The sequence below is a fragment of the Zootoca vivipara genome, chromosome 3, assembly GCF_963506605.1.
Source record: "Zootoca vivipara chromosome 3, rZooViv1.1, whole genome shotgun sequence".
In the NCBI taxonomy this organism is placed as follows: domain Eukaryota; kingdom Metazoa; phylum Chordata; class Lepidosauria; order Squamata; family Lacertidae; genus Zootoca; species Zootoca vivipara.
In genome coordinates, this window is record NC_083278.1 from 54,138,225 (window position 1) to 54,164,203 (window position 25,979).

Consider the following 25,979-nt stretch of genomic DNA (forward strand, 5'->3'; position numbering starts at 1 on the left):
AGTGGCTATGATATACTCTAGAACAGGCATCCCCAAACTGCGGCCCTCCAGATGTTTTGGCCTAAAACTCCCATGATCCCTAGCTAACAGGACCAGTGGTCAGGGATGATGGGAATTATAGTCCAAAACATCTGGGGGGCCGAAGTTTGGGGATGCCTGCTCTAGAAAGTAACCCTCTCACTCACACATTCATGCTAAGTTATGGTTTGGCTTAATGTTATGTGTGAAGCAGTTCAACATGTCTGCACTGACCCTGCGTGTGGTTTCACTCCTATGCTGCTTACATGTCAATTTGTGATGGCCGATATCTTAGACTTAGACTTTCTGCAAACATGCAAAAAATGAGATTAATACACTGAGAAAACTGTGTCCTGGAGTAGCCTGAATGACACTTTGACTTAGAAAATAATGCAGTACTTAGGTGAATAAACTGGGTTTTATTTCACAGAAAGCCATGCCATTGCATCTTTACAGATAAGTCTTAGAAATAGGTTTTTCCCCAGGCTCTACCACTCAGTTACTTGGGTGACCTGACTCAATTAACTTAATTGATTCTTGGTTAGATTGTCAATGGCAAACACACAATGCTTCAGTGCCTAAAACCTATTAAAAATCAATAGGGATAACTAGACCTGCTAGGAAGCCAAACACTCTCAATCCATGCATGAAACTGTATTCCACATAATTTAAGAACTGGACAAATAGCAAAGCCCTGAGTATTAGGGGGCAACCCTGAAATGGGCAAATCCAAGAATACTGCTCTAGTGCAAATGGTTTAATTACTCTTCATAACCATTATAGCCGCAAACATTTTGTCAGTGTTGGGACATGAGCAGCAAAGTTGTAGGAAGTGGGCTGAGGCACAGTGAAGTGCAATAAACACAGGACAACCATTTGGGGTTTAAACAAGCCACAACTTTATTGATTACAGATGTCAGCAGATTTTGGCACAAGCATTGGCTGTATATCCTGAATCAACCATCTTGTCTGCTGGTAGATCATTTGGTAGGATTAAGAAAGGTTCAGGATAGGCCTGTGATTTACAACAAATTGGCAAGAACATTGAGGGGGCCATCAGCACATGCCTGGGTGTCTGGACAGCACCTCCCTGTGGATCCCTTTAATGAGAATGAGATACCTTGGTTCCTTGCACTGGAGGGGTATGCTGACCCCCCCCCCATCCACCTAGATTAAGAATCTAACCCAATGCCTCCAGCGCCAACTGAGGCTGAGGGCTATGCATGGCTGGCTTTTATGGCCAGGGAGTGGACCAGAAGGAAGACATTTCTCCTCTGGTACACTCCCTAAACTGCACCATCAAGCTCATCCACATTTGGCTGCAATCACAGGTGAGCCTCAGGAGCCAGCACAGCCAGCGAAAAATGAATGACAACCTACCCCGGCTGCGCTGAAGCCAGAAGATCATGCCACTCTGCACCAGGCTGCAACCTCCACTCTCTATTAACTGGCAGGCAAGCGGCCATTTTCAGCAGACAGAGATGAGATTAGAGCCAAATGCAGTGTCGGGACTAGACAGCAGGTAGAGAGAGACTAGGGCACTAGGCAGGAAAACTGGGAAAGGTAGCAACTTAGAAAGAATCATAAATTGTGGCTGATAATGATCTTTCCTGTGCAAAGAATCAGAGTTACCTGGAACCAGTTATGGCAAGGCCAGGTGAAAGCAGGCAGTGCTTGGGTAGTTGAAGCTATGCTAGAACCTGAAGTATAATACCATTCTGCAACCTTTAATGTTCTACTCCAATTTGAAGCCACCTGGTTCTAGTTCTGGTTGTCTCTGATACATGATATTTGGATCTTTGTGCTCTGCATCTTTCAGAATACTCATCATTTATCCAAGGGTATTTGGAATTTGGTTTATTGAAATCTGGCACAGAATACTGAATTGCATATTTTCTCATTTAGGTCATTAAAGGCTGAAGAATTACCTTTTTATTTGTACATTTTGTTTTTAATTAGCAATATTCCCATTAAGAATGTATGTTAGAAATATGTTCAAATTGGCTAGTACACCTAATTTAGCGTTTTCATTGATATGGTCATTTAAGCAACAAAGCAGCAACTCAATGGCATTCAGTGTATTTTTATATTGCTACCAACTGCTGAGAATTTCTGTTGCTCACTAACTTAAATGGAACATTAGATTTCCCTCATAGCTTTCTTCTCCTAGACTAATCCATGTTCAATGGGTCAAAAACAATTGTAAACACCTAGCTTTTTGCAGGTCATGATTGCATAGATAATTGCTTCTTACCATTCAAAGAGGGTCATTAGCTAACAAGCCGGAGTACTCAAAATGGACAAATTTAAGTGGCTAACCTGAAATTTTCAGCTCACTTTTTTCCTGATAGGCACTGCAGAATAGTCAGACGCAGACAGTTTAATTTGCCTTTCATAGCCTGTGACAAGGCTCATGATTATTACATACAACAAAATATTCAGTGCAACAAATTAGCAGATTCTGCTGTTTTGGACAGGCAGCATTTAAATTCCTGCCACTGAATTGTTGGCTGCATCCCACATTGTCAGCATAATAATTACTGCTGAGTTTTTGGACCTCATCAAGTCAGCAAGGTGATAACCCTATTGGAACAGATAGGGATATGAGATATGGCCAAAAGAAAAAAGGACAGAGTATTGAAATGGCAACATCTCTGCGTTAGAACCCTGGCAAGTGCCACTTGAATTATGGCAGTTGTTTGGCAGGGGCAGGACTGTTCTGGAGAATAGCTTGCAGCAACACTAGATTACAGCATTTGTTGCTTCCAATGGGAATTGCTGTGAGCACTGAAGCAAAGAAACCAAATCGGAGGGTGGAGAAAGTGAGGATTAGAAGGCAAATGTAGTATGGAAAACTGATTTGTGACAGTGTTACAAGCTCCTGTTTCACTGGACTTGCCTGCATTTTCTGCCAAGGAACAAAGTCCATGATATAACCTAAAGAGGTATATGCGCCTCTATTTTCTCTTATGCTGTTCTTCTAGCCTTATCCAATGGACACTGGTTTTTAAAAAGTGCAGCAGCAAGCAGGCTATATAATATCAACTGAACAGATGATTGCACATAGTCTGGCTAGACACTGTAGATGACCTATGGGGTGTCTGCCTAGCTTCTCTCTCTCTCATACACACACCAGGTGATCATCATTGTCAGAGCTGGCTACTCATATCATTGTTTAGGAGAATCCTGCGCAAAATCAGTCCAGCACAGATCGCTGCATATGAAGCCCTGTGTCAGGTTTTTACCCTTTACCCATTGTTAAAGGTAAAGGTAAAGGGACCCCATTGTTACCCTTTGTTAAAGGCATGACAAAATTCAGCAGATATATCCCACTGTGCTAGCAAGACTCCAGGACTTTCACTTATGCAGCAGGTTAGGTGAATCCCACACATGGTCAATTTTATAATAAATGTTTAATATATACAACAATATACTTTTCCCCATACAAATCTCTACATTTAATTTGGTTAAAGGGCATTCTGTTCGACATACAGTGGTACCTCAGGTTACAGATGCTTCAGGTTACAGACGCTTCAGGTTACAGACTCCGCTAACCCAGAAATAGTACCTCGGGTTAAGAACTTTGCTTCAGGATGAGAACAGAAATCATGCGGCGGTGGCGGCGGCGGCATGGCAGCAGTGGGAGGCCCCATTAGCTAAAGTGGTATCTCAGGTTATAAACAGTTTCAGGTTAAGAACGGACCTCCAGAACGAATTAGGTTCTTAACCCGAGGTACCACTGTATACAGTACGTATATCTGTTAGTTTTGATATAACCTCTTTCCTTTAGGGTTAAATTTACCTCCATTTAATTTTTGTATGAATGAAAAATATTTTACCAAAAATAAATGCCAGAGGTGTGAGCAAGACATTTCATATTATAAAAATAATAAGTAATATCATATCTTGATAAAATTTCATATTTTTTTATATTTGTCACTAGCAGAAACTTTAAAGATTCAATCTGTTTCCTAGGGTGTGTAGAATGCAAGAGTGTCTCATTAGATTTGTGCTTGGCTTGTTATTGCAGTTGTTAATGAACAGGAAATCAAATATGGTATGGAGACTACTAGTTCACTGCATCTCAAAGATTATATTGTGCATTGCAAGTTTGTAGCATGGAAATTGCAAATAAGCCATATTGAACATCTAACACAGAGAACAGTTTTCACATGGCTAGCTTTCTCAAGATGCTATTTTTATAATACCATAGATTGATATAAATCTTGTTACTCTGTGTCAGCGAATGCTAGGTAGTATGCAGTTCAGACTGCCTTCTAAAATACATTGATATTAATCTTGTCCCTGTATATCAAGTTGGTAACTCAAGTATCCATACATACTAAATGTAGCCTGAATACCCTCTCTTCATTTGCAGGACCACTTGTCCCTCACTAAAGGGGTATTCAGAAACTTTCAGGATGTGGGTGAAGTTTTAAAGAATTCTCAGAGGATTGTGGTCTTACACTTTTCGCACCTGTGGAACAACAGTATGTCATATTCTACCATTCAGAATCAAAGATCACAAAGTCTCCCAAAAATCTATCCCAGGTTCTTCTGACTGCCTAATTTAGCAACTTTAATGCAGCCTTCCTGGGCCTCTGAAAAACTTTTCTAAATCAAAGTCTTTCTTGCCTTCTCTCTCTCTCTCTCTCTCTCTCTTAAATATAATTTGTATTGATTTTGAAAGTGTATGTGTGTGTGTGTGAACAGACATTACAAGATATTCAAAACAAATATGCCACTCAATACTTTACAGTCCAAACAAGAAAAAGAAGGGAAGGAAAGGAAAACAAATCACAGGCTAAGTATCAGAGTCCTTTTTAACTGTTTCATCTTCTTTACAGGGTTTAGCAAATGCAGTTAAGGCATAGAAAGTCTATTTCAGCTGTAAATCATTCCATATACCCACATACTAAGTGAGGGCTACTGGAACCTCCATTTTTCATTAATAAAATTTAAAAAATCACACCACATCAAAACATACCCTTTTTGTTATTCCTTTATGTAAATGTATATTTTGGGTTAGCTTTTCAGATAAAGCCCCAAACCCGACTCTATTATGCCAATATTCTAAAGGAGCATTTTCCTAATATTTCCAGAATCTTGTAATGGTTAATCTAGGCACCAGTAAGAGGAAGTGGATTACATCTTTATTCTTACAATCAAGATTTTGCCCATCTCTGATATTTAAAAGTGTAATGGATGGAATCACAAGAACATTTAGGCGAGAAATCAAGCACCTGGCACCAGAATCTTTCCACCTTGTGTAAATTTACCACATGTGTAAATAAGTTGCTTTTGAGATGTATGTGTGACAGGTGTCAAGTGCCATCCAAAAAACAATGTTAAGGTTTGTTTCCTTACCTAACGCTGAAATTGAATGTATAAGTTTAGTGGCCCAGATTATATATATATTTGTCAAGCATCTACCTTGAGTTGAAAGCTAAAGCATTATTTCCAGCATTCTTTTAGTGCCTGAAGGGAACCCATATTGATTCCAATCAGTTGATAAATCCAGCCCTTGCTATAATTTCTTTCAGAAAGAACCACATTTCATGTGCATTCAGGTTTCTGGTGGCACCTAGTGAGTGGTTTTTTGCTGTAGGGGCTACTGAGGAGCTGTTCATAAACGTTGCTAAAACGTTCCTGAAACAGATCTTTCCTGCCTATCCATATAATGTATTTTCCATTTTCTTGAAGCAGTTCTCAATTTCTTGAAGCAACCTCTTGTCCTCGCTGTGATCAAATTTTCAACCCTTTGCATTGCATTTCAGTTAACAGTTTGGGTCCCCCACCAACCTTCTAGAGCAATTTGAGATTGGTGCAAGGCACATGTGAGGAGCAGAGGTGGGAAATCCTGTTGCACAAGAGGAAGTCATTCTGCTTCCACAATTATTTAGTTGAATACATCCCATTGTTACCTGCTTCTTAATTTCCTTCCCTAGACTTTATAACTCTCAACAAGTTGTCACAACCCATGCATTATACAGACGTCCCATGATTCCTTTCCTTTGGCAAAGTTGTTTTATATTCCAACAGTGCAACTGAAAATTAACTTAGTGTGATTCTATGCATGTCTCCTTAGAAATAAGTCCCGTTGAGTTCAATGGGATTCACTGCCAGGTAGAAAGGTATAGGATTGCAGCTATAATTGTCTGTTGAGGACTATTTTAGTACTATTCATTTCTGAAGTGACAACTGTTGTTTTGCTTTTAAGGGTCATGTGATTACAGAGATTAGTCATCCTTGGAATAGTACTTTAAAAAACATTGCCTCATACCCAAACATACAACCCATTCCCACAATCATGGCTAATCATACTCTGCTAGGTTCACCAGAAAGATGGGATAAAAACAAATAGCAACTTAAGAACAAATCCAGTGGTATATGATAGTCCAAACAGAGCAGTCCAAAGAGAGATCAGCAAGTGATTCAAGACACAGAAAAGTTCAACATGTGACGTTTCCATCAATGACAACACTGCACATGTGACCAGATAAACCTTACCTTCAGAAATCCTTAGTACCCACATTTATTGTGTTGTATTTTAAAAAGGAAAGTGTATTTTGGACAGTAATTGGCAGCCAGTAGGAAAACCACTTTCCTCTCAGCACACACACTTTAACATACCATCTAGCCAGTTTAATCTTATGGAATTGTCATCTTGAAAACTTCAGTCAGTGGATACATTTTTAATTGAATAACTCAATGCATTATTTACTTACCCATGTTGTTTTCCTATTAGGTTTCTACCTCACAACCTTGGTAATAAAATAGATACAAACGTACATTACTGGTCTATAAAATAATGTGGGGGGGGGATGCAAAAAATTAGGAGAGCAAACTGAACAACCAGAATGAAATACAGAGATTTGAACAATATGTTGTTCTGGGGAAATGTGTTTAAAAGTCATCACAAAAAGGCCCAGTTATCTGTATGGTGTGGGGCTCAAACCCCACCCAATAATTTTCTACTTTACTGTGAAAGGGAGGGGGGAAATGTGCTGTCTCATTCAAGAATGCCAAGAAAGATCCACTTTAGAAATATATAACTGAACCATAAAAGATACATAGAAGAACCATCAAAATAATTGGAAGCATGAAAAAAAATGGGAAAGAAATTCAAGCATGTTCGGGGCTTTTCAGCTTAGAAGAAAAGGCATCCCTGAGAGCAGGAGGGTGGAAAAATAGATGTGTCATAAGTAGTGTGGGAAAAGTGAATAAGGTACTATTACCTGCTCTCTTTCTCCACACCAGTTGTGACAGGCTTATCTCCCCAGCCTGTCATAACACAGTGTTGAAATAAGCAGTTATTTCTAAGTTCATTATTATAAATCTTGTAATAAATGTCTTCAGTAAAGTACATCTCTGGGATAGGAATGTGAATCACAAATGTAAACATTTTGATCAATGGTCACTGTAATTTTATTCTGCATTAATTGTGTTTAAGAAGTGAAACACATGATCAGAAAGTTCACATGATGATCAGCTGTTAGACAGCACCACATCAGCCTATAGTTGGAGAACTGAAGACTTGGTTGTTCCCTGATACAAAATAGTAATAATAAACATCCTTTCACATAACTACTGTGTTTTGGAAAAGACTAGGCTAAAGCTCTTCTCATTCCTATACTGGATTTTTGTATATGCTGTAAGTTTGCTCTCAAACCTCTGAAGTTACATACAGTTACATACATACATACATACATACATACATACATACATACCCTGTTTAGGGAGGCTTTTAATGTTTAATAGATTATTGTATTTTATTTTTCTATTGGAAGCCGTCCAGAGTGGCTGGAGAAACCCAGCCAGATGGGTGGGGTATAAATAAATTATTATTATTATTATTATTTATTTATTATTATTACAGTGCAGATCTATTCATGTCTACTCAGAAGTAAGCCCTATTGAGTTCAATGGAATATACTTCACATAACCATGTATAGGAATGTAGCCATAGTCAAGCAACAGACATCAAGTGGAATTAGTGATCATGTCATTTGACTATAAATTCAGAGCACAAAGAAACTTCAAAGAAGAAGATGGGGAAGGAAAAGATGTTCCTTCTAAAAAGTAAAAAGAAAGAAAGAAAGAAAGAAAGAAAGAAAGAAAGAAAGAAAGCCGAGAAATACTCTGTGAATATATCTACCTTGCTCATAAGAAACAATGGATCAATTGAATTAGGCATTTATGTCATGCGGGTACCTTAGTTAATTTTAAAGTTAATATTGGGCCTGAGATTAAGTATCACCAGAATAATTAATTTTGTTTACTGATTTTATTTTAATTTAGAAAAGCATTCAAGGACATAACCAATCAAAGTCTCTGGAGGGAACTAATTCTTATTAGTCTGCTGCTGAATATTTGCCCTCAAAAGCCAAAATTGATTCTCATGTAATCCATTCAGAAATGGTGATGTTTGTGTTTATTCTGCACCCTGGAATTGGGTCCAAAAGTACCACATGAAGATGTTTTTATACTATCTGAAGCAAGAGCCCCTCTTTAGGAGCACCCCACCACTACGTTTTCTCAAGATTATTAGGAAATCATCACACACACACCCCTCTCTCTCTCTCTCTCATCAGCTCAGAGAACCTACAGGAATCACTACAGCGCCCCATGTATTTGGTGATAATTGCTGCTAAAAACGGGGCCTCAATGAATGATTTGTCCCAATATGTGTTGGACCTGGAGTAAATTTCATTTCAAGCACCCTCCTACTCAGTATGGATAAGAGGTTCCTTCCATACAGACCAGCTGAAAATAAGTCAGAAGGTAGAATGTTGGTGAATTTAGACCATTGTGATGTCCATTCATAGCTGAGCTGTAGCTCCCACTGATGGATTGATGCTGTCTGTTATGGAGTTGGGACTTGATTTCTCCATCCAGATGTATGACAAACAGTGTTTGATTGGTCAAAATCAGTGCACTGAGCATTGCTTGATATTCTGCAGAAAACCAGTTTCTGGATTCTTCCAGAGTTTGGTGCCGTTTCAAGGATGAATGTACAGTATTGAGCACACTTTTTGAACTTAGAGATGGGCAAATTTGTCAGTTTTGGTTTTCTCAGGTTCTCATTCCCCCCCCCCCTCCAACCTTGAGTTTTCCACATTTCCATCAGTCTGCAATTAATTTATTTTTTAAAAGAGTGTCTGTGCATTTTAGTGCAAAATTTTCCTAATAAGCACGTTTTTATTTACTTTTGTCTAATATGCAGTATTGCAAAGCAATACTCCCTAATACATTGTTTTCACTATCATATGCATACTTTTACCTTACTACAGGGGGGCACAACATGCAGACCTCCAGATGGTTGTTGGACTACAACTCCCATTATCTGTGATCACTGACTATGCTGTCTGGGAGTTGTAGTCCAGAAACATCTAGAGGGCCACAGATTGTGCACCCCTGCCTTAGAATCATAGAGTTGGAAGAGACCACAAGGGCCATCCAGTCCAACCCCCTGCCAAGCAGGAAACGCCATCAAAGCATTCCTGACATACGGCCATCAAGCCTCTACTTAAAGAGCTCCAAAGAAGGAGACTCCACCACACTCCTTGGCAGCAAATTCCACTGTCGAACAGCTCTTACTGTCAGGAAGTTCTTCCTAATGTTTAGGTGGAATTTTTTTTCTTGTACAGTGGTACCTTGACTTACGAAGACGATCCGTTCTGTGGCACTCTTTGTAAGTCGAAGTCTTTGGTTGTTGAAGCGCCCATTCTGCGCATGCGCAAAGCGCGATTTTGCACTTCCGCGCATGCGCAGACTGCACGCGCCACTTCTGCGCATGCGCAGAACACGCATACAGCGGTAAGGCTTCCGGATTTGCCGACTTCGGAAGTTGAAACCTTCGGAAGTCGAGTCATTCGGATGTCAAGGTACCACTGGTGTTTTGAATCCATTGCTCTGTGTCCGCTTCTCTGGAGCAGCAGGAAACAACCTTTCACCCTCCTCTATATGACATCCTTTAATATATTTGAACATGGCTATCATATCACCCCTTAACCTTCTCTTCTCCAGGCTAAACATACCCAGCTCCCTAAGCCGTTCCTCATAAGGCATCGTTTCCAGACACATTTTTGTGTAAACTGTTTGGTTGGAGAAATCCATTGCAAAATTCAGAAAAGTGTGAATTTCAAGGGATGGTTGTCTATTGTTTACCTATTGTTTCAGAAAGTGCAAATAAAGGAGGTTCACCTTTAAATATGAACTGAATGGAATTTCTCCCCAATCACCTTTTCTATTATGTAGCAGTTACATCAGCTCTGATTTGATCTACACGAGAAAAGTGTTAAATCTGGCACAGAATTTAAAAAGAGCATTTCTTTTTGTCTTATTGATGCACCATTGCTCTTAAGGGGAACGGGACATATTTTACATTTTTAAAACATTTAATGCCCCCCAAGACTCAAGGGGAGAATTCAGTGTAAAATAGTAAAATATATGTGAAAAGATGTATGTACTTTACACACATTTTAAGCATTTTACGATTCCCCCTGAGAGTGATGGCAGGTGATCAAATTCTGTAACTTCCAGCAGGACTTACTACGGTGATTTCAATGTGCATGGCAACGAGCTACTTTTTAGGCTAGCTGTACACAGCTGGATGAAATCGCTTTTTAAAAAGAACATGATTAGGCAGACAGCCCTCAGATCACCTTGTGAGAGCTCAAAACTTAGACCACCTCATAAGTGGTGTGAGGGTTATTGTTTTACAACCAAGCAGTATATAAATTTTATAAAACAAACGTTCCCCCCCCTTGTTTTTTCATTGAAAAAACTTCTGTGCAAATTTTTAATGATATATACTTTAAAAACCTATCCTGAACAACCCACATGGAAACAGGATGGAATGGAATTTTGTCCTGTCCCATGATGACATTGATTTATTCCCTGGTTCTATCCCTAGTTTTTAATAACTCAAGTAGGTGAGAAGTGTGATGGAAAGTAGCTCCGAAAGGGTATATTTGTATGTGAGTAATATATATATATATATATATATATATATATATATATATATATATATATATATATATATATATATATATATTGTGTGTGTGTGTGTGTGTGTTTGTGTGTGTGTGTGTAAATATATGTATAATACAGTGGAACCTCTGTTTATGAACACCTCCGTTTACGAATTTTCAGTTTACGAACACGGATTAATTCACTTTCCATTACTTTCAATGGGAAAGTTCGCTTCAGTTTATGAACGCTTCAGTTTATGAACAGACTTCTGGAACCAATTGTGTTCATAAACCGAGGTACCACTGTACACACATATCTCTTGGTTATGAGAAATTTCCTCAGGAATGCATCTGAAGTAAAGGCTAAGAGAAAGGATGAGTTGGTGCAAACGGAGGGGAAAGATGGGGTAGCTGTGTCTTTAACTTGGCTTGGACTTCCAAACTAGCTGGTGATAGAGAGCCTGTCAGTAATAACAGTAATAAATGACAGGTGTAGTCGTGCTGTTCCTGCTTCAACTAAAGCATCTCCTTGAATGGGAATAATATCTTGGCAAAATTGTCCTTGTGAATATTTTTGCTATCGGATTATAACTCAGTGGACTGTCACAGAAATGCTGTTTTCAGTAAAACAAAAGGAGTGAATTGTTGGAAAGTCATCCCAACTTTCCCCCATGCTTCCTGAACCATATATCTAGTGAGGCAATGTTTCTAGTGGTGGTAAGTGAAGAGGGGAATTCTTTCCAAAGCCTCTGACTATTTTTTCTCATGAGCTATTCTAATCAAATCATTGTTGCTGTTTAATCCTAGGTATGTGTGCTGGAGAGACAGATATTTGATTTCCTTGGTTATCAGTGGGCACCAATCCTGGCAAATTTTGTACACATTATTATAGTCATACTTGGCTTATTTGGAACCATCCAGTATAGACCTCGCTACATAACAGGAGTAAGTACAATTCACCTTGTATCCTTAACTCTGTATTTGCCATGTATGGTACAAAACAAACAAACCTGGAGGTGGGAAGAAATTTTATTTGGAGATTTGAAGTAATATGCCCAGTATATCTAGGTAATTGTTTTCAACACATTTAAATGTACAGTGGTTTTTTTAAGGGGTGGGGTGGGGGTGGGAGTATATATTTTTTTTAAAAAAATCCTACAGAAATATATTGCTATATTATTTATTGCTACATTATTGCTATACACGTGGAAACTTAAATTATTTCTGCTATTGTTTGTATAGAGAAAGCAGGAATGCAATCTGTCTCCTCCTTGCTTCCAAAATTGATTAAACTTGAAAACCATCAAACAGCAGAGGAATCCTGCAGAAAATGGCCATAGTAAATACTGAAAAGCCAAGAAATAGATGGAGAGAAAATAAGACTTGCAGCCTGATCCTGTGCATGTTTGATGGGTTTCAAAGTAGATCACAGCCTTAGAACAGTGTGCTAGTAACAAATCTAAGTGTGAGTTGAAAGTCAGGTAGGTAGGAGTTAAAGCTGAAGGGTGATCCAAAGAAGACGAAACTGATGAGCTGTAGTGAAGCATGGTAAAAAGAAATCTGTTAGCAACCCCTAAACATTACTACATGGCAATTAGGCTATCAAAAGGGGGTGCAATGCAATACAGTTCGACCTCGGATCAGTGGTCTCCAACCTTTCTGGTCCTATGGACATGTCTGCAAACTACAGCAACTGTTATGAGCACCACACACACTCTGGCTGCAACTTTACAAGATACCCCATACCACAATTAGGCTTTGAAGAAAAAGCTTTCTGCTGACCAAAGAAGGCTTCTTTCAAGTCCAATTTCAGCGTGAGAGGGAAGACTGTGGGCCCTGGAAAGGCCTCTCTGGGCATATGTGTGCCTGCAGTTGCCATATTGGCAACCCATGAACTAAACCAGTGGCTAGAGATAACATGGATATAATCCTCATAAGAGGGAACTTCTAGATCAGGGTCCCCAAACTAAGGCCCGGGGGCCGGATGCGGCCCAATCGCCTTCTATATCTGGCCAGCGGATGGTCCGGGAATCAGCGTGTTTTTACATGAGTAGAATGTGTCCTATTATTTAAAATGCATCTCTGGGTTATTTGTGGGGCCTGCCTGGTGTTTTTACATGAGTAGAATGTGTCGTTTTATTTAAAATGCATCTCTCGGTTATTTGTGGGGCATAGGAATTCGTTAATATTTTTTTCAAAATATAGTCCGCCCCCCCCCACAAGGTCTGAGGGACAGTAGACCGGCCCCCTGCTGAAAAAGTTTGCTCACCCCTGTTCTAGATGTACCACAGACTTCTGAATTTGGCAAATGATAATGAGTGAGCAAAATGAAAGTGAACCTGAGATTCCCTTGCAGCAAACTCATTCCCACTTTCCTACGTTGCAGACTTATTATCAACCTCTGACATCTTCCCTAATTTATGACATGCCTTTTTAATATCAATTTGCAAGCCCTCAAGTCAAGGACTGTCCTTAGGCTTGGTTTGCATGTATTTACCAGCTGCAGGTGAAGGAGATGTGGTATCCTGCCCACTAGTCTGGGAGTGCCTGTGCTCCCTCATGACATACCAGGCTTATACTTGTAGGTATCCTTGTTAGCACAGAGGCTACATGTGAAAAATCCAACAAGTGTAGGCTCAATTGATGTAATCAACAACCCACATACATTTTGGAAATTGGCCAAATGATTCAGACCTTGGTGCATCAGCTGTATTCAAATATTATGCCATTTGTGAATGTCCTTTGGGCCCATAGGCATGGATGCTGCCCAAGGACAAGGCAGAACAGTATACAGTAATCCCATTGCCCCTGTTGCATATGGCTGGGATGTTTGTCCAAACAAGCTTAGTACAGATTAAAATCTTAGCAATCTTTAAAAGCATAATAAAACCCTATCCCTTTAAAAACAACAACACACCTCTTATTCCTTTCTTTATGATCTTAGAACTTTTATTGCTCAGAAACATTAATAAAACACACTATTCATGATGCCCCTACCTCCTAACCTTTGTGAAGATCCTTCTTTCATTCTTTCTTTAGAATAAGTCCTGTGAAATAACATCAGAGTGACTTGTGGGTCCTTGACATTTTTACAAGCAATCTCCTTCTGTACTAAATATATAGCACTTTGTACTGGATAAAGCACAGATCAATGAACTATGTGGGTGCTTCACAGACTACAAGCGTTGCCACTCAAGGATAAAGAAATCTTTCTTTGGCTTGGAATGGCTCACTTTGGTGGTCTTCCTGTAACCAATATAATGAAAAGGAAGTTCCAATATATATATTTTTTGCACAGCAAGTCAAGTCCCCTTAATTTTTGGTAATGAACCTTGGAAATGTGGAGTCTCTGTCTGAATCTTCAGGTTTCTACACCCCAGTCTTTCATACAGCAGCCCATTTCATATTTTCATGTGAAATCAAATGAATACATGCCAGGGAAGTGGCATTGTGTAAGTAAGTTCCAGACCTGACCTACATACATTCATTAGAATGCATCTGTAGAGAGCCCACAATGGATATGAGCATTGTTGTGTTGGTGTATGCATGGCCACACTTAGTAGGACAAACTGGCAGTTCACATTTCCTGCCAGAAGCTCTTCCTGTCAATGGCACAAATTCCATTCAAAGTAGCACAAAAGTGGAGAACAGATGCAGTACCATCAAGAGAAGAATGGCACCTTAAAATATTAGAATATATAGAATTTGCCAGCATGACAAACAGATTAAGAAACAAAGATGATAAGAATTTAAAAGAGGACTGGACATTATATATAGAGAAAATATGGAAAAAATAGTAAAACAAGAAATGAAGTGTAACAGACTGAAAGAAAATACTCAGCAGTAGATGTGGCAAAGTGGGACAGTGTAAGGTAATGAAAATAATTTAGTAGAATAAGAAAACGCAGTCAAAAAGACAACAGATAGGAAACCAGAGAAAGAGCAGAAGGGGAGTTAAAATTAAGGCTCATAGGAGTCAATTAAATTGGAGGAATAAGCTATGTCACTACAGTATTATTATTTACAGATATATGTCTTATACTTATGCTATTTCCCCCTCTTCTTACTATCATGTGTTTGACTGTAACATACTATGCATTGATAATATGATTTTAATTTTTTTAAAAAATCAATTCAAAGTCTTTCACCTGGTAAAATAGTTCACTATCACCAGTTTGAAGTGGGTAAAACACAATCTCAAACTATTTGATAGATATTAGGGGTTATGGAACTTACCTATGAGAACAGTTTATTTGCAGTCTCGCCCTACAAGTCATCGTACTCTTAAGAACAGCAGACTATCTATCTCATTGACTCCTATCCTTGGTATAAGGATGGATCCTTCATTTGGAATGGCACTTTTGGTGCACCTGTAGTGCCATTTAAAGTTCCAGACTTCCTTTACTGAGGAAACTTCCATCCCCTTTTAAAATAGCAATACGTTCCATTGTGTAAAAACATAGTTTCATGTTAATATTAGTAAAGACTCAAAGAGCATTATTGCAGCAGGTAACATTTACCATAATAATGGACCTTCCAAACCTCTTGGATGGGAAAAGTAAGTAAACAAATCCTCAGTCTTAAACTGGAGATTAGCAGTTAAAATTAGTCCACCTTTCTATTTTTACAGTGCAAGATGGTGCTTTAACTACTTCTGTGTAATCCTCTGCTTGAGTTTCAAGAGCTAATATGGATTTATAGGATAAGGTTGCAAACTGTCATTTATTAGCCTTAAGCTGCAATCCTAAACACATATTTGGAATTAATTTTGGTGAGATCAGTGCGATTTTCTTCCAAGTAAATTGGGATTTTTTGTTAGTTTCATTTGTCAGTTTTATGGATTGGTGTGCTGCTGAGAGGATACGTGATGGTGGGGAAATGGTTGGGAGGATGTTTACTATTGGGTGCACATCCCCCTCTGCCAGAATCCTTTAAGCCAGGCATCCCCAAATTGTAGTCCAAAACATCTGGAGGGCCAAAGTTTGGGGATGCCTGCTTTAAGCTGTGAGGAGGACTGCCATCTGATCATTTAAAGATGGGAATGCCCCGCGGAGGAGCTTAAGGTCCACAAAAAACCAATATTTTGGAGATCCCAAGCCATAAGATGGCTAGATTGGCCTCAACTAGGGCCAGGGCCTTTTCAGTATTGGCCCCGACTTGTGGAACGCTCTCTCACAGGAGACCAGGGCCCTGCGGGATTTGACATCTTTCTGCAGGGCCTGCAAGACGGAGCTGTTCCACCTGGCCTTTGGGCTGGACTCAGTCTGACCACTATGTTTTTCCTCCCTTATGGTTTTGATTTGGGCCATTTTAAAATGAGGCTGCATTTAAAAAAAAATTAAATCTGGATTGTATTTTAATCTATTGTTTTTCTTTCTTTTACATTTTGTTGTGACCATGTTGATGTCAGCCGCCCTGAGCCCGGCTCTCGCTGGGGAGGGTGGGGTATAAATAAAATATTATTAGTATTATTAGTATTATTATTAAAGATGGGGTATAGGATGTGGGGTAGGAGTTGTTTTGACTTGCTGGGACTTCTTTCCCACTGGATTCACAGATTTACCAGGCAGCTTTGTAGCTTTTCTAGGTAAATTATTCTAATGTCCTGTCACTATGAGGAGGCAACAGTGCGAATGAGATGGCAGAAGCATTCTCTGATCTGCTCAAGCCATCCTTGTGCTAGAGGAATGTCAGGACCTTGGACAGGACACTGGGCCTGCTAGACCACAGTGCAATAACAATAGTTTCAGGACCATGCTTAGCAGTCCTGTAACTGAGACAGGAGGGAACAAATTTCCTGAGCACTGGATAGTTACAACTATCCAAGCTTTATAGCCATATCTTGAGGATATAGACCAGGCATCCCCAAACTGCGGCCCTCCAGATGTTTTGGCCTACAACTCCCATGATTCCTAGCTAACAGGACCAGTGCTCGGGGAAGATGGGAATTGTAGTCCAAAACATCTGGAGGGACAAAGTTTGGGGATGCCTGATATAGACTAAAACTCTGCTCCCAGGCTGCTGCAGGCTGCTAGTTAAAGGGCCCGTGACCATTAGTGCAGCCCCCTCTAGGTGGTAATGCTTTGGGATGTGGGGCCTTAATTCATGTATTCTCTGCAGCACTTCCATGATCCTTAAAGGAATCATTTGTTGATTCTTCTGTTTGGTTGGCAAAGATACATCTTTGGTGTTTGGGTCACTATCCTATATATCTATCTATCTATCATCTATCTATCTATCTATCCATCTGTCTATCATCTATCTATCATCATCTTTATGCACCACTCATACAGCATCGCTCTCTCCATTATAAGCCAAAATTTTAATGAATTCCTTCCTTTGCCTTTCACTCCTCACCCCAAGGATCCTTTAATCAGCGATAGGACTTCTGCCTTGCAACATAGAGAGTGGCCCAGAGTTTACATTTTTTAATAGGTTCTCATCAGCGAAACCATCCCAGAAAACATTATTTCCACAGTTCCCCATTTTGCAGTTCATTCAAAGATGTGTGTGCAACAGGGAGAGACTGAATAGCTGTATGTTTGAGAAATGCAGTCCTTGTCAATTATGATAGGGACTGACCTGATCTGCACTTCCCAGCCTAATATGTGGACTGAAATGTAATGTATTCATTGGATTTTGCACTTTACTGAAGGTTGCAACAGGGTTCACAACTCAACATTATTATCTGTGCTCCACTTGCAGAAGAATGAGCAGCCTGCAGGGTGGGATAGCATTGAACACACCAATCCAGTAATGGGTTAAATATGCCCACCACTGTAATACTTCCAGCGTGTCAGAGCTTGGTGTGCCCAGTTTTTCCTTCTCTTGTCTTTTCACTGGGGAGAAGAGGAGTAAGCTGCCATGCTCTGAAGTCCACCATGGTGTGCAGAATTCTGGTGATCCTGCCCACAACCTGCTTGTTTGGCAACCAGCCTTAACTCTGTAAACTGGAGCTGAGACTGTCAAGTAGTTCTAGTTAAAACTTTTCATGAAGCTCCTGTTACTAGGCTGTTGATCCTGCCCAATCTCCCCTGCCATATCAATTTGTGATTAAAAAAATAGCATAAGAACAAGAAATGCTTTATTACTATGAGAATGGTGAACTCTTTATTGCTTTATTGAGGCAAGGTGAGATGACTGCCTCAGGTGGCAGGATCCACCAGGGCAGCAGATCCCAATGTTGATATTTCTTCCCCACTTGTTCCTGATGTAGAACTTCCCTCGCTCCTTGTTCCTTGGTGGGGAGGGGGACGCCCCATCAACCAGTAGCTGGCCACAGTCCACAAGCATTCTCTACTTTTTAGGAAGGGTGGTTAAGTTGGGAGCAGGGAATCCTGGCACCCATGACATCAATTTATAACCTAGGAGTGGACCAAAGTTCTCATTCCATTGAATCCTCTGATTGGCTCTCTCTGTGTGTCAGGGTTTGTCCTGGCCTGCATCACCATGATGCTGCTTCTACTCGAGCACTTCCCTGTTGGCTGCACAGGCAGCACATGGAAGTCCCCCATGGAGACAGTGGCGAACCAAGAATTATTTTTGTAAATATTTATGTTCCATCCTTCTAGGGCCTATGCACCATTCCATGCATAGTTTGAGATAAAATACGTTTAGGAATGTGTGTTTCTAGAGGAACATATAATGTTTGAGCAAAATGGTGGCAGCACATATGAACATCACATGAATCCAAAATAAAATTGCCCATCTATCCCTACTATATCCATTACAATCCTTCCCTGATCTTTTTTTGTGTGAGCAGACATTCTCTTCACAATGTGACTGTATCTTCTGGGGAAGGGGATGTTCCATTGTTGCCCTGAGGTCATACTGTGAAACACTCACGGTACCTTTCACTTTTTAGCCACAGTGCTTTGTGTAGTAACACAGTGGGTAGCTTTAGCTTTGTTCTAAAAGCTGTTTCATGCTGTTTGCCTTTCTTCCATGAACCTATGCACTGAGCCCCCTGTAAATCTTGTTGTTATCATCACTTTCAGTGCTTATTGTTTCAACATGTTCTTCACTTTCCTGGTGGACTGCAGGAAAATAGCGAATTACTTTTTCAAACCATCCCTGTTGTCATGAGTGCTATTACCAAGAAAGAAACATTTTACAGCTGACACTGAAAAGCAAGATAAACAACATGCATGGTTGTAAAAAGCAGCAGTAAAGAGGTTTCAAAATTTCAATTCCTCACCATTTCCATAGTTTGCCTGTCAATTGTGCTATTTATTATGAGATTTGCTTTATTGTCTATGGACAGGCCCAAATGATAAGGCTACACATAATTCTTGTCAGATAAGCTCAACTGCAGATAATAAATAAATTTAAAACTTAAAGTAATAAGGATCTCAGTGAAGAAGCATCTCCTGTTATGTGAATTCAGCAGATACTGTGTGCATTATAAATTCCTATCAAGGAGGCACTTTATATAGTCTTTGACACAGAAATAATTCCACCCCTAAACATTTCTACTGTAGCATAGTTTTTATCTTTGCAAGTTTCATGATTTTTTTAAAAATAAAAAAGACATTGTGAAGAGATAAAGAGGAGCTACTACTAAAATAGGTTCTTATCACTCCCTTGTTCAAATCCAGTGAAAAGTCAGCCAGTTATGTATCTCAAAACTCTTTATAGCATTTTGCATCCATTGCAGTATCCACTCTTTCTTTGTTTGAACACAGAGCTAAACAATTTCAAGCTTGAAAATCCTCTTCATATATTATTTAAGAAATTAATATCTGCTCTGTAACCATATTAGAGCACCATTTGTTTATCTATAAGGTTCAGAGCTTGACATGAGTTGCATAGCTCATCAGTGTGATGAGTTAACAACAGAGATTACTTTGGGTATAATCTTAACATTAGTCAAAGGAGATGATATATTTAGATTTAGTCAGTTCACTCTGGCCAAAGTTTGCATATGGAAATAACATGTTTTCTTTTCCAGTAATTGCTCATTTGTATCGGTTTGCTGGAATGTATATTTTAATTATTATATAAAAGTAAATTTGAGAAACTTACTTAGGTGCAAGAAATTTTTGAACAAAAAAGTTATTTTCATAATTCTGGACATTTCTCAGCATATCCTGGTAAATTTACTGAGGCATGATGGAAATCGGGAGGAAATTGGATCACTTGTTGAAGACAAATGTCAGGTCTATTTTGAACACTTACCAATCAGCCATTGTATATGTCATCCTTCACTGCTAAATGAGGGAAATGAGAACGAAATTTGGTTATTAGCCAAAGGCACTTGGCTGACACTGAAATTTACTGGTAATCAGAATGTACCACCGGTTTTCTATTTTGCTAAAAAAAATATATTGGTAAATGTCAACATTCTTCATAACATTTATTCTTAATGCATTCTTGGTGTTCTTCATGCATCTGATGAAGTAACCTGTTACCTGCAAGAAGTATTATCAAATAAAGTACTGGTCTGAGTGCTACAACAGCTTTTGCAACCAGACCCAGGCATAAATAGGTGAAACACAAGTGTTGTGTCAAACTAGGGTTACATTTTTGTTAATAACATCTGCAATATTATTAACAATGAGAAGGCCAGGAAGCTAACTTCAACCTTTGATGATATTATTGAAGGAAAATTATGGGATGATATCAAATGTTAGTCATACTCAAAACAGACCTATTGGAATCAATGGACTTACATTGCCTATGACTTACTTTGATATCAACGCCAATGTGCTAGATGCCCTTTAGATCTGCAGCTGCAATAACTTGCTCTCGGTGAATGTGAATGTCATGTGGCAAGGCAGTTTTAAATCAGCTTTCTGACCTACTGAGTGAACTCTATTGTTTGTTCTTTTTCTAGAAACTGCTTTGTGATCATTTTTCAAAATGAAAAGTGACATACAGACGTGTGTGTGTGTGTGATAAATATAGAATAATTGCTCTCCCTTTAGGAATTATGCATTTTTTCATATTTCACATTTTCAACAATACTGCTGATAAGTATGAAAACGTGATTTCTTGCACTAGAACAGATAGTGGCTACTTGAAATGACATCAGATGGATGCACATAGAACATATTTCGGAAGTCAAAACAGCAAATAGTCTTGTGGCACCTTAAAGACTAATAGATTTATTGTGTCATAAGTTTTCACAGTCCACAGCACACTGTCAGATGCACCAAGTGTTGTCTTCTCTTGGCAGATATATATACACACATGAGTACGGAGGGGAAAAAAGAATTCAACAGTAGAGTCAAAAGGCCATGAAATGTAAAAAAAAAGGTTCAGTATGCTATGCCAATGCCCAAATGTTTTTATGATAAGAACCGATAAACTCATTTCCAGCAGCGATCACAGGGAATAATACTTTCTAGCTATCTGGTAGCTTGTTTCTCATTTGCAAAGTTATCATCACCAGTGACTGTAGAATGAGAAACCTTTCCTCTATGTGGCTACATATCAAATAGCTTTAATTTAGCCTCACATTTTATAAAGATTCATCCTTAAGCAATGTGCAATGGCAAAACCTGTTGTTGCTGTAGATACCAGCTGAGGTCAAGAACGTTCCCCAGCAACTTCCTTTAATTTTCAGTAATTTTCCTTTCCTTTCTCAGAAGTGGCAGGGATTGTCATGTGCTGCTAATGTGTAGCATTAGATTATATAAGCCGATGCTGAGGAATGCTTTTGTTAAGGTACAGAATGCATACACACAAAATGAGTTACAGGAGTGCCAAAATTTCAGCTATGATTAAATTTTCCATTTATATTAGAGCTGCCATCAAAATTTGACCATAAAGGAATTTTGTTATCTCTAAATATTACTCATAAAAATTATAAGAGGCCTAAAAAAACTCTGCATTCTCATCCAATAAAGTTATTTTGGTCAACACCCCCCCCCCCCAGTATGCCAACATTCTGCAGTAATAATTGCTATATATTATTGAATTATTTAACCCTTCTTCAGAAAACCATCTCCTGTAGCTGCATTAAATCCCATGCTATCCTTGACATACATAATGTTTAACAATGCATTCCTATACATATTTACTCAGAAATAAGTTTCACTGGTTGTGTGAAACAAGTGCTCCCATATAGGATGGAAGCACAACTACCACGTCAGCTCTCAAAAGAACTGATGATCACAAAAGTGTGTGCCATGTACGCATATTTCCCCATACCCACAACTTCCCATAAGAGCAACAGGAAGCTTTGGTAGCACAATAATAGCTCCGCCCATCAAAAGCCTGGGGTGCAAGGAGATGAAAGGCATAAGACAGACCTCACCAGGGAGAGCATTCCACAGATAGGGAGGCACAACTGAAAAGACCCTCTTTTTGTCATCACCCTTTAAGCATCACCCAGAGGGCATTCCAGAGAAGGGCTTCAGAAGAAGATATGTGTGTCCAGGTAGGTTCATATCAGAAGAGGCATCCCAGAAGCTATTAGGACCTGAGCTGTAAAGAGTCCTATAGTTCAAAAGCAGCATTTTGAATTGGTGTTATAAGATCTGTTCTCCTTGAAGAGTTGGGGATCTGCATTCTGTACTAACTGAAGCTTCTAAAAAGCAGCCCCATGTGAAGTGCATTGCAATAGTCCACTCTTGAGGATATCATAGCATAGCTAACTGTAGCATATTCCTTTGAATACTGTACTATACATGGAACATGTCCTAAGAAATGTCTTGAGTCCTGCTGGATCAAGTCTGATGCTTCCATGGCTACTAGTCTCAATGAACAATGAACTCTGTAACTGTCATTGTATATAATAGCTTAGCTGAATAGTATCAGGAAAGAGCGAGGTCTTCAATATTGAAATACTGTGAACTTTTGTCAGAATTGTAAAGGCTCCATGTTATGGCTTGTACTGTGCTTTCAACTTCATTCTCAGGCTTCATTAAAGTCCATAAAAAGACTTTTGGGGGCTAAATTACCAGCAGTCATTGAAAATTGTAGCTTGCTGTGGTCCATCAGAGTTACTGGTACAAATTTGTGCTAATGTGTGCAGCCAGGACTCTGCACCTGAGCTTTCCCCTGGTTTTAATCTCTTTTATTTCTTTAGTTGTAAATTAATTGAACATTATCAATATTTTAATTATGTGCATGTGCATGGAAAGCCTTTGGCTAATGGGTAAACATTTCATTACTGTTAATAATGCTATTGCTGTTGCTACTGTGACTGCTATTATTACTAGACTATAATAATATAAGAAATAACATAAATGGAGATTAAATGAAGTTAAAGAAAAAAGAAAGGGCCTGAATAGGTGTTTTTTTTAAAGATAATTTTTATTAAAGATTTTCCATTTAAACATTTCTCATAAATTGATATACATTACATAGACATTTAACCAGAAAAAATGATACCAATGGCACAACAGAAAAAATAGAAAAACAGGAAAAAATGAGAAAAAAGGAGAAAAAAAACCCCAAAGAAAAACAAAACAAAAATTATTCAATCTTATCTAGTATTCCATGACATATCTTGGACTTCCCCGTTCCTCCCCGCCCGAGTCCATTTTAAACCCAGCTTCAGCAGTTTTCCCATTTTACGTATTTCTCTTATATCACAATCTAAATTATAACATAATTAATTAATTTCACATCCAAGTTAATTCTCTTAAAACAGAAGAAAAAATAAAAATATTGAATCTACAAAAAACCCATTAGCCTCTCATTTCCCTAAAAAAATACTCCCAATTAATTATCTAAAACTGAATAGGTTTCATGAGGTTACAAATACAAGACATAATCTGTACAAGTAATTTTCTGTTACATCAATACTTCAGTGCTTAATCCAAAGCAACTTCTGAGCTTTGACTTTTCTCACTAGGGAGCTTCTATAATATAGATCATATCATCATGTATTGGTCACATAAATAGCCCTATTGCTTGCTGTCCAATTTTGATTACTGTTCCATAGTTCCATGCCCTAGGTGCTTCCCCCATCACACCCCAAGAGGACCATTGCAATATTGTTTATCATTAGGATGGGCAACTGTTACTTGTTCTATTCCCACTCCCATGGCTACTGCAATGAACTGGAATATTCTTCATATGACATGCAGAAGCCCAAGGCCTCTTGTTTCCTCTTCCCCACATGCTCCCATTCACTTGCTTTCTTCCAGGCAACACAACAAGCAACAAACCTTTAGTTTTCTTCCCAGAAAATTGTTTCTGTCTGGGTAATAAAATATATCAATTTTACAGAAGGCTTAATGGAACTTCTAACTTGGCTCTGCCTGGCATGGCAGGGGTACTTAATGAAATCTGGGAGAGCCATATTTTGATTCTCAGCTTCAGTGACTCCCACTTACACTCAGGGTAACGCTGAATAATAATCAAATTTGAGGGCATCTTGACTGAAAACTGGGGACATAGAGGACAGAACCATTCAAACCCAAATGCTCTCAGTCATTTTTCAGTGAATATCAAATGCATTTCATAAGTAGTCTCTCCCTTCCCTTGTTGCACTACATTGAAAAGATATAGTAAGCTGCCTTAACCAGGTCGTTATTTGCCATTCTACCCTAATATTATCTGCCCTAACTAGGAGGGACTCAAAACTGCTTCAGGCATACGTTTGTCAAATCTCTTGCTATCTAATCTTGCCAGAGATTGGATATTGGAGAGATCTTTTGCATGCAATGCATGTACTCTGCCACTGAGTTACGGTTCCTCCCTGTGTCACAGGACTATTTCCACACATTGCTTGTCAGCAAACTGGCTTTGCCCCAAGAGTCTGTTTGATGGGCCTGCAAAGAATTGTGGCTCACTGATTAGTCTATCTGTATGATGGTTACATTGTGCTGGAAAGTCACTTACGTCACTTTCTCTACATTTTTATACCACTTGTTTGTAATAAAATGCCCAAAGCACTTTACAAAATGAATAAAACAATAACATTGGCCAGTTAAAAAAAACTGTTTAAAAACAAGTATTTGAAACATTCAATAAGCTAATACCAGATGAAAATACACAACAACTTCTAAACTATTGTGTTGTGTGAGGCAAACTAAATGATGTGTGACGCAACATTTTATATTGAAACTCATATTTTCTCATTTCTGCAAGCCTCTTACCCTGGCACAAGAAACAGGAGGATTAAATGAGAGTTCACCAGGATATTGATCATATTTTAACTGTTAATGAGGTATAGATGAAATATTCATATATACAGTAGAAACCTCTATTATTCTATCTGCCCAAAATAGCCTGCTCCTGACAGCTGCGTAAGTTTTGGGGCTGTTAGTGAGGAAAGTACAAGTCATAACTATTTGGAAATGTTAACATTTGGAATTGAAATTATGTTCTTTGTGATACTCAAGGAAAGTATAATTAAACCAATATATGTGCGAATAACAGAGACAGCTTATGATCAGATTAACAACATTCACCAGATTTCAGTTTTATGTCTTGTTGGTTTATCTGATGCCACATTCCATCAGGAAATAATGAGCGTTGGTGAAAAGTTTTGCATAATCCTTCACCAAATAAGAAAAGTTTGGCTATTTTTATCAGTTTATTATTGTTAAGTTACCAGGGTTCAGAGGCTAGTCACATGACTACAGATTCAAGTTTGTAAATATGTTTAACTTTCATTGAATGAGTCCCAAAGTAAGGTACCAATTAGCAGGTTAATGAAGAAATCCCTTTAGATTTAAGCCCTGATACTGAACATGTAGAAAGTGAACAGAATTGCATCCACTGTGTCAGCCCCCCATTTTATAGGTGTTAGTCTTTTTTTCTATTTCTTATTGATGCAACTTTGGTGGAGAAGGACATTGCTCAAGATCAGGCATAGGCAACCTTGGCTCTCTAGGTATTTTGGAACTACAACTCCCATGATCCCTAGCTAACAGGGCCAGTGGTCAGGGATCATGGGAATTGTAGTTCCAAAACATCTGGAGAGCCAAGGTTGCCTATGCCTGGTCAAGATCCACAGGGGAGTTGGGAATGGTGCCTCAAGGTCTTGAAGGGCCTGGGGGCACCTGCTACATAACTGAGCTAGCT

General features: G+C 38.9%; 1 protein-coding gene across 1 annotated transcript in view; it reads left to right on the forward strand.

Moving 5' to 3' along the window:
- NKAIN2 (sodium/potassium transporting ATPase interacting 2) overlaps positions 1-25,979 on the forward strand; it is a 460,737-nt gene that overhangs the window by 210,083 nt on the left and 224,675 nt on the right. Inside the window, exon 2 of the mRNA XM_035109229.2 lies at positions 11,802-11,939. Coding sequence (XP_034965120.1) covers positions 11,802-11,939 — 138 coding nt within the window. The remainder of the gene's footprint in view (positions 1-11,801; positions 11,940-25,979) is intronic.